Raw genomic sequence first — 15069 nt, 5'->3', positions numbered from 1 at the left:
CTACACTTGAAAAGGAAATGATATTGGGTCATTTATCAATGCTCAACTTAAACTATAATGTCATCAGCGATCAATTTAAATTATGATGTCATGTTAGAAGCAAAAACTACACGTCGGTTGCTGATTTTAGTACATGACATATACCAAGCTAAAGCATTAAGTACAAATCTATAAAGTGAGAAGAATGTCCAAAGAAGATGTAAAAGGGAACTTGACTTCCTATATGTAAGAAGAGCCCCTTATTTTTAAAACTAATAAATATATCTAGTTATTGATATTGTTGATTATATTCTCATTTTCTCCCTTTTTTCACTTCTATGTTTTTAACTATTTGTACACCTGTTATACTTTTTTTTTACTTTGATAAAAGTTAGGTTTTATTTTATTTGAAATTATGAAATACCTATCTAGGCCTGTTTTTCAATTGTCACAGTATATATATATACGAATGAAGGATTATGACAGAGCTCTGTATCAGCAAGTCATGTGCAGGCCTTAAGAGAGAAGAGCAGGGCTGGACTGGGTATGATGAGGGGGGACCTGGCACTTTAAGCCTGGCAGCCGCCAATGGCATAAGTATGGCCAACGGCTAGATATGAGAGCCCTCACGCTATGTTTATTTTGCCCACAAAGATCCAGCTGGTGGCTGCATGCTGTTGTACCAGATCTGCCGCTGTAGTTAACCAAAACTTTTTGTAGAACAGCATGTGGAGATATATCACCTTCTATAAGTGAACCTTAGAAACTGTTACATTAAGAGAGGAAGAGTAGATCTGTTAGGAGAGGAGTGGAACATATTAGGTGCTGAATATTTGGTGGACATTTATTAAAAAAAACGAGTAGAGGAAAGCAAAGGAGTTAAGCAGCCTTTATAATAATAATAATAATAATAATAATAATAATAATAATAAAAATAATAATAATAAAAAAACAGATTACAATACTAATAGTTTAGAATGAACCAAAATCACTGCCAGGTGTCGAGAGAGTAAAGGACACTGGGTCCTGATTATCTTTGAATGTGCACATGGACTCATATAATGTTGTATTACATTTCATAGAACCAAAATAATGCATTTTGGCCTTTTTCCCTGTTTAGCATAAAAATATATACTAAATTTATAAAAATATTCAGTGCACATGTATATATATTTTTTTATTATTATTATTATTAATTTATTTATCTCTTGTTTAAATGTTATTACTATAATGTGCAAGCAAAAGAGTATAGTAAACCCTACTATGTATATACATTTAAAACTTGACATTTTTAAGTTTTTACCATTCTGCACATCATTTCCACAATCATATGTGGGGTATTCTTGATGACACATGAATGTGATTGGACGCATGGCTTATTCATTGCAATACTCGTAATGTATCTGTAAATTCCAGGTGAAAAGGCTGGAGAAACCTATAATTTGATTTCATTTTATTTCATTTGCTAACAATTTTACAAGAACAATGTATAGAACTTAATTTAACATGCATTTGTATTATTATTTATTATAAGCATAAATATGCATACTTTACATATCTATCATGTGCCTGGAAAGTATAGGATTTAGTGAACAATTTCCTGTAACATTAATAAAGGTTATACAGGTATCTGTTGGTCCATTTAGCGAGAACAACAAAATGTGGAAAGTCGCTGACATAATTATGCAGTAATCTTTCCTTAATGGAATAAACATTTTGCAGTTGACTTTGATTATGTTTCATGTATAAAAATGTAAAAAAATAATTAAAATGAATTAAAATAAAAAGCCATGCACTTACATGTTAATAAATAATTTATTAAATATTTACAAATATATGTATGGGACAATTGCACTGCTATGGATTATTCTTTTCATTTACTTGAACTGCTTCAGGAAAAATTTCAAAACGTTGAAAATATGGTATTGGGGAAAAAAAACTGCCTATATATTTTTTTAAGAAATGCAACAGAAGGTTAAGCTTCCAAAATACTATACTATAGATGTAAAGGAGTGTTGGTAGCCATTCTGGAAGTTGAAAGAACCTATAAACACTTAATAATTATTTACAGCTTAGAGGTGTGAAAGGTAGCCCAGATGAGGTGCAGGCTGAACCAGAGCAGAGCTAGACCACAGGGAAGACTTGGTACGACTGGTACGACTTGGTCCACGCTGGCTCACCAAACTATTATTGTGGAGCCACTCTTTGGATCAAAAACCTATTATCAAGACGGAGATGTTGGCCACCTTTTTGTCATTGTAATGTTTTGGTTATTGCTATGCAGTATTTTTATGTGTCAATGAGTCTAAAATGAGTCTACCCCCTTCTTGTGATCTGGGCAGTAGACTTCTTATAACTGTGGAAGGTATGGCTTGGTATGTCATGTTTAGCACTATATGGCATCACATAACCAAGAAAGGGAATATTACTGAAGGTGACAACCAAAAAACGACTCCAGGACCAGCCATCCTTGTCCTCTTCTCACAATGCATGCAAACAATGTATACATTGAAGTAATAAGTTGTTGTTGCTAAAGTCATTTATGAAATAACAAAAAATGTCTTCAAAATAGTAGATTGAATCATCATGCCCCATGAAGGTAGACAGGAAATTGGCAGATTAATGGTTCGTTGGTTTAATAATACGAGCTCCCATATGAGCTCTTGTGATAATAACCTCTTTTTCCCTTCCCATTTCTTTTGTATTTATTGTAGTGTTCTTCTTTTCATTTGTGCAGTTGCTACTTTGCTGTACTATGTAAATAAAATAAAATAATAGAAAGGTAGAAAAATAAATCTATTGTGATGTAGCTAATATTGATTATAAAACATGACTTCATTTAAGTCATGATGCAAAATTCTGACTGCTTTCATCACCGTATAGGAGTATTGCAGGGAATTATGGGAGTTAGGCCCTTTGGCACTATCTGAAAATGCAAGACTATGGAGAGTAAATATGAAACAAATCAAACAGATGACCCTACAGTGTGGTACATTGGAATTGCTTCCCGGCACATACTGACTGAAATAAATGAACCTTTTGCGACCCTTGACTCGCAGGTTCTTGAAAACTACATTTTGAATACATAACTTGTAGAAGCCTGGTGCGTTTTTTCTGCACTTTATTTTTTTCTCTTGATTTTTATGGGTCCTAGCAATTTCATAGAGACCTTGTTTTCATTTCTGGTCACCACCTCTGCAAACTAATCAATGAGGCATGAACTGCTATCTGCAGTGAAAGAAATGAAAAATAAACCAGAGATAATCCCTCAGTTAAAAGGTTATTCTGTGCGATAAAAGCTATTTTGTTAATTTATTTACTTACTGGTACAGGGAGATAAAGTGAAGGAACAATTAGAAAATTCTACTTGAAAGGATTTTAAAGGGCAATGACGACTTAATATTTTATGCCTTTTGATTGACAGTTTTGTGCACAAACCTACATGGAATAAACCAATTCACTTCACTAGTTTGATTTGTATGTTTGTGAATAAATGTAACTCCAGTTATATTATTTTTCAGCTTTGTCAATGTTGCCTAAAAGCATGTATTTTTTAAAGGTGATGTACCGCCATCATTAAAGAATTTAACACTTTTGTAGTGTAGTTCCCAGAAATATTTATTTCAAATAAAATCAAACACAACATATTTCTGCAATTCTAGGTTCTTGTCATAAAAGAGCTTCTCGAAAGTTTTTTTTTCTTTTTGCTATATGTATGGTACAGAAAAAAATATGACAGATATGCTAAGAATTATTTACTTAACATATCAGAAAATATAGTTTTGTCTAAGAGGAACAGCTTCTTTAAATATATCGCAAGTTGACATGATGGAAGGATAATCTAAGGAGACAGACCTATCATTATTATTATTATTATTATTATTATTATCATCATCATTATTATTATTTATTTATATATCACAACAGACTCTGCAGTACTTCACTTGTATATTAGTGTGATATACATATTTATGGGCTAATGCATTGCCAGAGTATCTAAGTCAATGACAGTTTTGACTTTTATTCTAAACAATTACCATTGAAACCTTTTCTTGATTAAGTTGTGTAAAAAAAGTTTATTGTTCCAGATTTTACCTGGAGTCTCCGGGTGACGCTGCTCTTTCTCCAGGTATAGGAGCAGTGTCTAGCAATGCCCACTCCCCTTCTCAGTTCCCCTCCAACTAACTAATAAATCTAAGCTGTCTAGGGTCAGCCCTGTCCTTCCTATTGCATGATTAACTAGGCTCACTTATGGTTAGCCCCACCCCATTGCCAAATCACTTCCTAAGAAGAGGGAAAGTTCCCAGGTATGATTATATTGCACACGAAAAAATGTGGTCTAGTTGAAGGCGATATGTTCAATTCAAGACAGTTTATAGAGGAAGCATGTAGGTGTATACTCTATTTACTGAGTTTTATAGTACCATCATATTCTGCTGAGCAACTACCAGGCAACATGTCCCACTGTGCCCCCTTTGCCCTAAACAGCTTGTGAGTGCCTTTGCCCCAAGGAGCTTATCAGTGCCATCCTAACCACCAAACAGCCTGTCTGTGCCCCTAAACAGCTTATCTGTGCCACCAACAGCTTGTCTATGTCTTCTTTGCCCCTTGCTCCCCGTCCCCTTCCAACATACACCCTGGGACACATGTAAACGCACTTGCAGAAATTATACACACTCACACTCATACTCGTACACATTTATTCTAACACACACTCCATCTCACCCTACTTACACATACATGCTCTCACACACACACGATTACACCTCCTTGCTCACACACACACACACACAATTATACATCCATGCTCACTCACACAATTACAATAGTTTAGAAAGGGCCCTTTCTATACAAACTTGAACTGGCACAGGGAGACAGAAACAATGGGTTTCAGGGGTGTGCCTGGCCCTCCTAAAGGATAAGCCCTGTTGCAGTTGCAACCACCATGATCCCTGTAGTTATGCCACTGTGTGACAATGAGGGTCACATAATATTTGCTTGAGAATTCCATTTACTGCCCACCCCCCAACATCCAAAGAGATGGACAGATGGAATGTAGAAGTGAAACTAAGAAAGCTTCTTAAAAGTATACAAACCCAGTTTCTAAACAAATTATTGTACTTCTAGAGACTTGTACGGCTCGAGAACACCATGTTACACTAATACCCACAAACATTCTGAGCTCATAAAAAAGAGGTAAATCTGGGGAGCAAAGATGGAAGAATCTGAGTCCAAAAGAGGGACTGTCTATCGTAAAGACTGGTGATATGTTACTGTTGTTGTCTAAGTGGGTCAGATGTAGCCAGATATAGCCTAGTTGGGGTAATTATGTTCCCCGAGCCTGACTAAAAACCCATATATTCTGTTTTATTACATAATGTAATTGAGTCTACATTCCTATGTTACAATAACTGAACACTAAATAGTTGAACAAAATTGATATATAATTTAATGTGCTTAATCAAAATCCAAAGCACATATACATATATCATTTGTTAATCTGATACAATACTAATAATTTCGGGCAGCAATTTTTATGTTTTTTAAAATACCTAGATAAATCATTCATATCAGATATTATTGTACATTTGTAAGTACATAAGGTTTCTCTGTAAACCACAACCCCTTAGGTGTGTGAGCCAATTCTTTATGTAATGCATTTCTAGCCTTAGGCAACAAAGCATATAAATACCCTGACTTTCTAATAAACTCAATTATGAATCCCATGATAATGCATTGTTATCTTTTCTCTTAATATTGTACTTTGGCAGTGATTAACTGTAATTTCCATTTATTAAAATATGTGTGATATACCTTTTAGATTATTATAATAATAATAATTATTAATAATAATAATATTATTATTATATACAGGGTCATAGCATATATGAACACATTGAATGCATTATTAAGTTCTGTTACATTGGTTTGCAGGAGTGGGCAAAGTGAAGAACGTGTCTGTAACAAGGCTTGTGGGTGTCAGTGTGGATGGACTAGCCATAGGGCACAACAGACATATGCCTGGCGGGCCAGTGCCTGATGGCACTTTCCACGTACCTTTATTGATATTCCATTACACCTACCCCATTTTTTAGAGTGCAGCCGTCTACTGGATTCATGCATCCGCACGCTACAGTACATGTAAAAGTGAAGCATGTGGCTGTGTGTATCCTGCAGGCACATTATTTGTCAGCTGATGTTCATTAGTCTGTTTTTGAACAAGAATGCCATATGCCATTTGAGACACTATGGTGTAAAACATCCATTAGAAAGACTATGTACTTCAGTGATATATTCTAGAATACCTATAGGAGTTGTAGGGGATGTATCTGTCCCAGCAGTTGTTGAACCCCCCATAAACCCTTTTTGTTAGTATCTAAGAGAGGGGGGGAGACCTAGAACCTTGCATTATGACATCAACAAGGACCACTGCACAGCTAAGATACTAGGAACCATGGACTCCAGCCCACCCAGTTATAAATAGGGGTGTTTGTGATAGCTATACATTTAACCTTATGCCCTATATACATCTTAATCTTTTGTGATTTTGACAAACGACAGACGTTTTAAACTCTTCCTTCAAAATTACCAAAGAAAACAGAATTACAATACAAAATATAATTTGAAAGTAACGTAACTGCTTTTGTAACTTGTATATGCAAACACAATTACGAACACAGGATGTGCATATGATATCAGTAGGTACGCGGGATACATTTATTAAGTAACCACATGTGTTAAGCTTGCTCTTTAAGGAGCCGATACAGTTTCAGAAAAAATTGATTGCATTAGCAGCAGTTGGTGTGATAACATCAGGTTCTAACTTGGTCGACATAGGACCTAGGCCATTAAAGGAGAAAGGGTCAGGGAAAGTTCAATTCTATTGTTTTACCATGGCTACAAACATAAAATAGGAGAAATCCTGCATTAAGAACATATTGTTGCCCTGGGCTCTGGAGGTTTTATGGTTTTCCCCTTTAAATTGAATACAGAAATACAAACCTTGTGATTATCCTTAGTGTAAACAAAGGAGTATCCTCTGATCACTTCTAAAGGAAAACACAGATGTTCTTAGTTGACTGTTGATGTCATTAGGCTAAATGTTTATCTTTGATGTATTTGATCCCATAAGCTATTGAGTTTTCTATTTGTTACTAAGTCAATAAAAAAGTTAAAACTTAATAGATTAATCATGCCTTTAAATTAAGTATGTCTGAACATGAATTTCTGTATATGTAAGGAACACAGTAATGTAAAGTTAGATTATATTATATGGGGCGTAAAGAAATTACTTTTTTTACAATTAAATTTTTTTTTTAGAAATAACAGCTTCACCTGTCCATAATTTGTAATTCTTCAGTGAGGCTGCAACTTGTTCCTTTTTTTTTTCTTATATGTAACCGGTGCTCAGGTGCTTAGTCTATAAGTTGTAAGGACAATTTACTTTATCTGGTGGATACAGCCTCCCAGCAGAAGTGGTAGAGGTACAGTCAGGGAATTTAAACATGCTTTGAATAGGCAAATGGTTATCCTGAAAATAACACAAGAAACAAGGCCAGGTAACGTTTAAGTATTTACAGCAAGAAAATTGGGGCAGACAAGATAGGCTGAATGTTTTTTATCTGCTGTCACACTGAGCATATGAAATGAACTGTTGAATCAATTACAGTTTATTCTTTCTCATATACGCTGTTAGAAAATTATTAATACCATATACATCAGAAAAGAACAGATGGGCCAAAAAGTGCTTATCTGCCGTCAAATTCTATGTTTTTACATAACTCATAAGTGTACGCACAGTCAATCAACAGCGATTGTGCAATTTGTGGATAGTGAACAGATGCATAAATAGACATCTAAACAAGAAATTATTTGTCATTATTGCAAAAAGATGCTAAAAAACAACTAGAGGAAACAAGATTCAAGTAAGAAATAAATATTCCGAATAAATAGTCTGGTATAATGACATCCAGTGCGTATGTGTCTGATAATATCCATGTGTGCAGTGATGGCGTAATGTCATCTTTTTTGGCTTACATTAAGCTAAAGATTTTAATGATGGGGTACAATAACTACAGGAATAAAATAATATCCGTTTCAGCTAGATCCACTAGCTCCTTATAAAGCCATTTAGACCTCTTTGTTTGCATTAACCCATTATGGTGTGTGTCCATATTACTAACCCTTTAGAAAGGCTACAACTGTGTTATTACATTAATACATAATCTGATATTTAATTTTAGTACATTCATTTAGATTTACCATCTACTATCTTTACTATGTGTGACTATTTTTTTTTAAACTCACACAATATTATCAATAATCCGTTGTAAGTTCTGCACAGTTTTGTTAACAATCCATTGTTAAATTTAATGTGTTAGATATCCATAAATGTTTATATTTCTGTACTTGTCTGTTAGAATGATAATATATTAATTAGTAGATATGTAAGTATATTTTGGTACAGCTATAAAATGCTTCTATTATTAATTTTATTATTAATTAATCTCACAGGAGTGGAATCCTATGGCAGCCTATACGTTTCTATAGAAATATTCTCCCTATAGCTCAACACCTTCAAATTTTCGATAGGTTGAACAATTGCTTTCTTTGTTATTGTACTCTCATTTCTTTTCACAAAGAAAACATAACGGCATTTATTGATGAAATATTACTCTTTGTCAGCTGCACAGTTTTAGCATACGGCTTTAATCAAGTACACATACAACATTCCTACTGTGTGTTGCTTGAATAAAAATAGCCATTGGAATCAAAGGATAGAACAGAAGGAAAAGATAATCTCTAAACATTCCATGTAATAACCCTCCTATGACAGGCAGCTCTATATTTGCAACTTAAAGCTGTTCTATGTTTTTGTAAAATTTAGAATTTCATCTGTATTACCCGTTAACATTCTTTGGTAAAGTGAAGATTATTTAGACTGTCTTTTTCAAGTTATATAAAGTGAAAATATATAGTGTTAGAAAACTGATATTTATTCATTGTATTTAAGTGCTAATAATTTAAGAGATTTGTGATTCTTAATCTATATGCACTTAAAATAAATTCTATACTCCCATTTTGCTTCAGTTCCTGGCTGAAGGACATTCACATATCTGCTTATACATCACAAAATAAATATTAATGATTTGTTTTGGACCTCATATATGCATACTTTCTGTTTTTTATTGGGTAGTCTTTTGGGCTACTATATCTATATCCAATAAGATATAAAAGCTGCCTCATGGTCCTGCTTTTGTGAGCATTAGGGGATAATGGGTTGGTTGGTGATCTTCTGGTCTCCACTGACTGGCTCACCATGATGTGAAATCAGTAGAGCTCTCATGTGGTCACCTCAGAATGTATTGAAGATGTGCACCCCAAGGTGGCCAGGAGGGTAAGATATCTAGATATTTCAGCTATGCTCAAAAAACAATGAGTCTGATTTGGACACCTGAAATGTTGGTAGGGGCATATGCAGGTATGTATCTAAGCCTAGAGAGTTGAAGGGATAGTTAATGTGTATGAAACAGGCATGACAGAGGAAGGGATACAGAAGATTAAGAAAAGGCTTAGATAGAAAACAATTAATAATAATGATGACAATAAAAATAATAATAATAAGAGATAATGATGCAGTAGGAGCAGTAACATAAGAAACATTTCGAGCAATAGATAAATGAAAATTGATGTACTTATTGATGATAGTTAACAAAATTATTTCTGGCTAAATTTGAGTTGCCATTTAATAATTGACACTACTTTATACTATTCAGACCTATTATGTTTGCACATATACCTACACTCGTGCCCCTGGGTAGGTGCTACATCAAAATGATTTGATTGATTGATGGTTGAGGGACTTTTAGCGTATACAACGTTATTTCTTGCTGAATTTATACTGGAGGTTTCTTCCATTGTGTGATATATTGAAGATCACAAATAAAAAAAAAAGGTCTGCACACCCAAAAAAAAATAAAAAATGTACGTGAACCAATAAATCAATCAAGTGGTAAAAAACATATAAATACCCATCTGGATAGAGAATACACAATAAGTATCCAAAAGGGTCATAAAAATAAAACAAAAAAGAATGATATATAGTGTAATACGCACCTTTTTGCAGCACTATTTCACTATAAGGTGTTGGTTAATATTGTTTATAATATACTGCGCTTCACTTATTGTGATTTTGTATTGTGATATTTTTAAAAGCTTTGAAAAGAGTAACAAAAAAATCGAGTATTATTAACCTGATGTTATGTTTTAGTGATACTTGTGTTTACAACTTAAGTCTTACAAGTCGCCTATGGTTATATCACTAACTAAAAAGCTATTAAAGATCTATGGTTCTTTTGCGATGTTCCATTTCTGACAGATTAAAAGATTGCTTGCATGAACCTGTTTTGTTCCTGTAACAGTCTTAGCATCTAGCTACTGCCTAGTGATATTTGTTTTTAGTGGAGCTTGTAAGACGCTTTCTCATAGCCAAAGACTCATAGAACAAAGTATTCTCCTCTCTCGTGAGATATATATGTGTGTGTGTGAAGAATTGTAATCCAAGAGTTCAAACACCACAAACACTGAACAGTTTATAAATCAGCATGTTAACCACCATTTTTTAAAACATGCTTGCCATTTGGTATATTTCCATATACCGTATTTGCTCGATTATAAGACGACCCTGATTATAAGACGACCCCCCAAAATCTGAATATTAACTTAGGAAAAAAGAAAAAGCCTGAATATAAGACGACCCTAAAGGAAAAAAGTTTTACCAGTAAATGTTAATTCATGTAAACTATTTTTTTTAATAAAAGCTATGATTGAGAAAAATATTTTTTTTGTTTTTATTTCTTGTATTTTCCAGCCTGTCCCCCAGTTACGCACATCTGCCCCCAGGCTTGCCACACCAATATGGCACTGTGGCCCATGATATGCCTTTTAACCCTCTATATGCCACTGTGCCCCATGGTATGCCTTTTGACCCCCTATATGCCACTCTGCCTCCAGAAATGCCTTATACCCCTATATCCCATTCTGGCATTTAGGGGGTTAAAATGCATATTATGGGGCAGAGTGGCATATAGGGAGGTATAAGGCATTTCAGGAGGCAGAGTGGCATTAAGGGAGTTAAAAGGCATTGTATAGAGCACTCTGCCTCCAGAAATGCCTTATACCCCTATATGCCACTCTGGCATTTAGGGGGTTAAAAGGCATATTATGGGGCAGAGTGGCATATAGGGAGGTATAAGGCATTTCAGGAGGCAGAGTGCTCTATTAAATGCCCCCTTAACGCCACTCCAGAAATGCCCTATGCCCCCATTTAACTAACACACACACACACACTCTCTCCCCCCCCTCCCCTCCCCTCTCCTCTCTCCCCTCTCTCCCCTCTCAGCCCTCTCTTACCGGTGCTTCCAGCCGGGGCAGCGGGTTGACGTCGCCTTCTGCTGCAGCCGGAAGGAGGTGGAGTTGGCAGCGGGGGTTTGTATGCGTCCGTCGCGTATACTTTCCCCGGCTGTCAGAGATCAGAGATCTCTGACAGTCGGGGAAGGTCTACGCGACGGACGCAGACAACCCCCGCTGCTAGCCACACCTCCTTCCGGCTGCAGCGGACGTTGTCTACGCGGATCGCGTAGACGTCAACCCGCTGCCCCGGCAATACAGCAGGAAGCACCGGTAAGTGTGTATGATGGGGGGGGGGGGTGAGACAGGAGGATCCAGGTCCCCTGCAGCGGTGCGGGGGATCTGGATCTTAGTCTCCTAATCAGACTCTATTTGAGGTCTGATTAGAAGACGACCCCGATTAGAAGACGAGGGGTATTTTTCAGAGCATTTGCTCTGAAAAAAACCTCGTCTTATAATCGAGCAAATACGGTAATTTATATACAGTTCACAATTGTAGATTTACAATTGAATCTGATATCTGTATATAATGTATGTGAACTGAGAAATTGGCTGATCCTGAAACTCTTGAAATACTAACAATTTACAGAATGGGTTGTATTTTTACTGTACAGAGAGGATTGTAAATAAATGTAACATCCTCGCATCAGAAGTGGTAAAGGCTTATACAGCAAGGGTATTTAAACATGAATGTGATAGGCATATGGCTATCCTGAATCTTAACCAAGACTAAGGGCTGATTAAGGTCTGAGTAAGAAAAAATGGCCAGGCTAGATGGACCAAATGGTTCTCATCTGCCATCAACTTCTATGTTTCCATGTTACTTTAATAGTCCAATAGATTTTATTGTAGTAATTTACTATTGGTGGCAATGGTTCTAATAGTCCTTATGGAAACCATAACTTGTCAAGAGGTAAATATATTTTGAATGAAGTCACCTTTATTGAAGACTTAGTAGTAATATCAGCAAATCAGCTCCATACTGTCTGCTAATGTTTGTGAGATCCCGAAACTCTGATAAATACCATGATACACTGGTGAAAACTCTGAAGGATCACCAGTATGGATATGCGTGTGCACATTTTTTACATGAATTCCAATACATCTATCATATGAACGCTTGCTGGCATTTTTCCATTATGTTGTTTTCCATTTCAAGAGAATATGATGTATATATTTCTAGCATTTTTTTCTCGTATTTCTATAAAACCGCAAAAGGATGAAATGAGCACTGCTAGAATTCTACCCATGATATTCTGTATAAAAATATACATAAATATATATGTTCTTCTTATAAACTGTGTTATGTTAGCTTACTAAAGGAATATGATTGCGGAAATGGGAATCATCAGAAATAGTTCATGTATCAGATATTTTCTTTGAACTATAATATATTGCAGTTGTTCCGCTACTGCCCTGAAATACAATCTTGGTTTAAAACTACGGCTTTGGATATACATGAGCAGGATAACATAAAAGAAGAAGGGGTTAAGTGATAACTTGACTAATCTTTAAATGACAAAGAATAAAGAAATACTAAGACCTTTTCACACGTTAGATATGTATTGTCATCTATCATCTAGATATCAGGCTAGCAGTGCAAAGTAATAAAACATATCATCGAAAAATGTGCTATAGGTTTGAATCACTCTTTCATTCCACCTCCCAGCTAACTGTAGTATTAAATCAAACAAGCAGAACATTTCCTTAGGCAGCCATTGCCTTTTAATTTCCTGAAGAACCTTAAAATATCATTCATTACAAGTACTACACATATTTGGTTTTTAAAAGTCTCATAAATCAATAGCAGGCTGACTGTAATAATTATTACAAGTTAGTGCATAATTTTCATGCTGAAGGCTGCATGCAGAACTTTAGCATATGCAAACGAGGCAATTCAAACTGTGTATAGATATTAATATGAAGAAGCAGGTAACGAGGTACAAGCTATGAATTATGCATCAAGAGCGGCTGATCTTCAATGAGGAAAATGAATTCAGCAAGTAATCTAATTAGTGATGGAAGTCTATTACATCTAACTGCAAAAGCAACCGTCCTTGAAACAAATTTATTTACAGTCCATGTTACTACTTGAAACAACTTCCAAACGATGTTTAAGTCAGCGGCTTCTGTTTAATGTATGTTTCTCTTCTTTCAGCTCCAGACCGGGCAGGCCCCCTAAAAGAACGCAGAGCGTTACTTCTCCAGATAATCCACATATCATGCCACACACCGTGCCGGGCCTAATGTCTCCTGGGATGATACCACCAACAGGTACAACTATAAGCCAAAGAATTATTGGCAGGACTAAATGTTATATATAATCCTAATAATCCCCAGAAAAAGCAGATATTATTTTAGCATACATAATAAATGTCCCTCTTTAAACTTACTGAGACTCGTTAAATATTAACCTTTTAATAGGCCATAATGAAAATTTGCCAAATGTGTTAACTAAAATGACTCTAGTCCTGGTCCTCATGGAAAACCTGATGCCCTTAATTGAGTCACCTACATTCAAGTAGAGAGATCAACCATGACACAATGGTAACATTAGCACTAATTGGGAGGCTCAGGTGCCGTGAGATGTGTGTAGAGTATCAATGAGTCAACGCCAATCTGTATGACCCTGAGATTCTGGCTCTTCAGCCCTGGTAGGCTCATTGGACACCAAACGCCTGTGTCTTTCTTCTCTTCCCTGATGTCTCTTGCTACTTTGAGATCCGAGGTTTTGCTGGGTATGAGTGTATCCCAGTATCGTGCAGCCGTAAAAGACACAATAATATGTATATCAACAAGAGAAAATGACAATATGTAATAGATTTCAATAAAGCCCTGCCTCGTTGGCCATTACATTAACTCTAAGGTGAAATGGTAGAGACGAGACTAAATGAAAAACAGTTAAAAACGCCTTTGAAACACATTTCATGCAGTTAATGTAGTCTGTAACCAAAGTGAAACTAGTATATATATTTGTCAATGAACTGATTAACTACTACTTAATTCTTCAATATGTGTTCTATTTAGTAGACTGTTCTTCCTTTAAATTATGGGCATTCTTTGGGCATTTTAAAGAATTCCTGGTTTAAATAATATTAAAGTTTTCTATAACGTTGGGGAAAGCATATTTCCTTTGCTCTCCACTTCCTGTTATATTTTTCAGCAGTGTGTTTCTCATTTAAAGTTCAGGAAATTATTTTTAAAACAAGTACAATGTGAACCTGTTTCCTCATCTTTCTGACAATTACAGCTGTAATATCTAATCTGAGCTTTTCTTAACATTTCAAAAGTATTCAATATATACTGCACATTCAAATAATACTTTAAGTTCATATTTTTTTTATAATATTACCAGATATTTTTATACACTATATGCACTTTGAAAATAAAATTAAAATTACTGTACCACCACGTACTTTGCAAATGTTTTTTTCTATACGCATAGGGCAGCTTAATCCTATTAAGTGCGTCACCTTTTTAATATATTCATAATTTTACAATCAAAAAACAATTTTAATTGATACAGTAGAAATCTGTATAGGAGATATATATACGTATTTTAGAAACTTTTGGCCTAAATATAAATGGCAAAATATGTCCTGAAAGGTGGTATAGAACTGCAAGTTTCTCCCAGGTGCTCAGTTACCAAAGGACTTTGCTCCAAGTTGTAATTCAAGAAAA

General features: G+C 35.3%; 1 protein-coding gene across 4 annotated transcripts in view; it reads left to right on the top strand.

The window, feature by feature from the left end:
* The window catches only part of LOC149299863 (dachshund homolog 1-like), a 162285-nt gene that overhangs the window by 60458 nt on the left and 86758 nt on the right, over window positions 1-15069 (top strand). For all 4 annotated transcript variants that reach the window (XM_089485896.1, XM_089485895.1, XM_089485893.1 and 1 more), the window contains exon 2: window positions 13547-13662. In XM_089485896.1, the coding sequence (XP_089342022.1) occupies window positions 13547-13662 (116 nt within the window). The remainder of the gene's footprint in view (window positions 1-13546; window positions 13663-15069) is intronic.

The sequence above is a fragment of the Sceloporus occidentalis genome, unplaced genomic scaffold (genome assembly GCF_023333645.1).
Source record: "Sceloporus occidentalis isolate IW3139 unplaced genomic scaffold, rSceOcc1.0.p SCAF_27, whole genome shotgun sequence".
NCBI classification, from domain to species: Eukaryota; Metazoa; Chordata; class Lepidosauria; order Squamata; family Phrynosomatidae; genus Sceloporus; species Sceloporus occidentalis.
The sequence above is the reverse complement of the archived record's forward strand: the minus strand, read 5'-3'. Positions and strand labels throughout refer to the sequence as shown.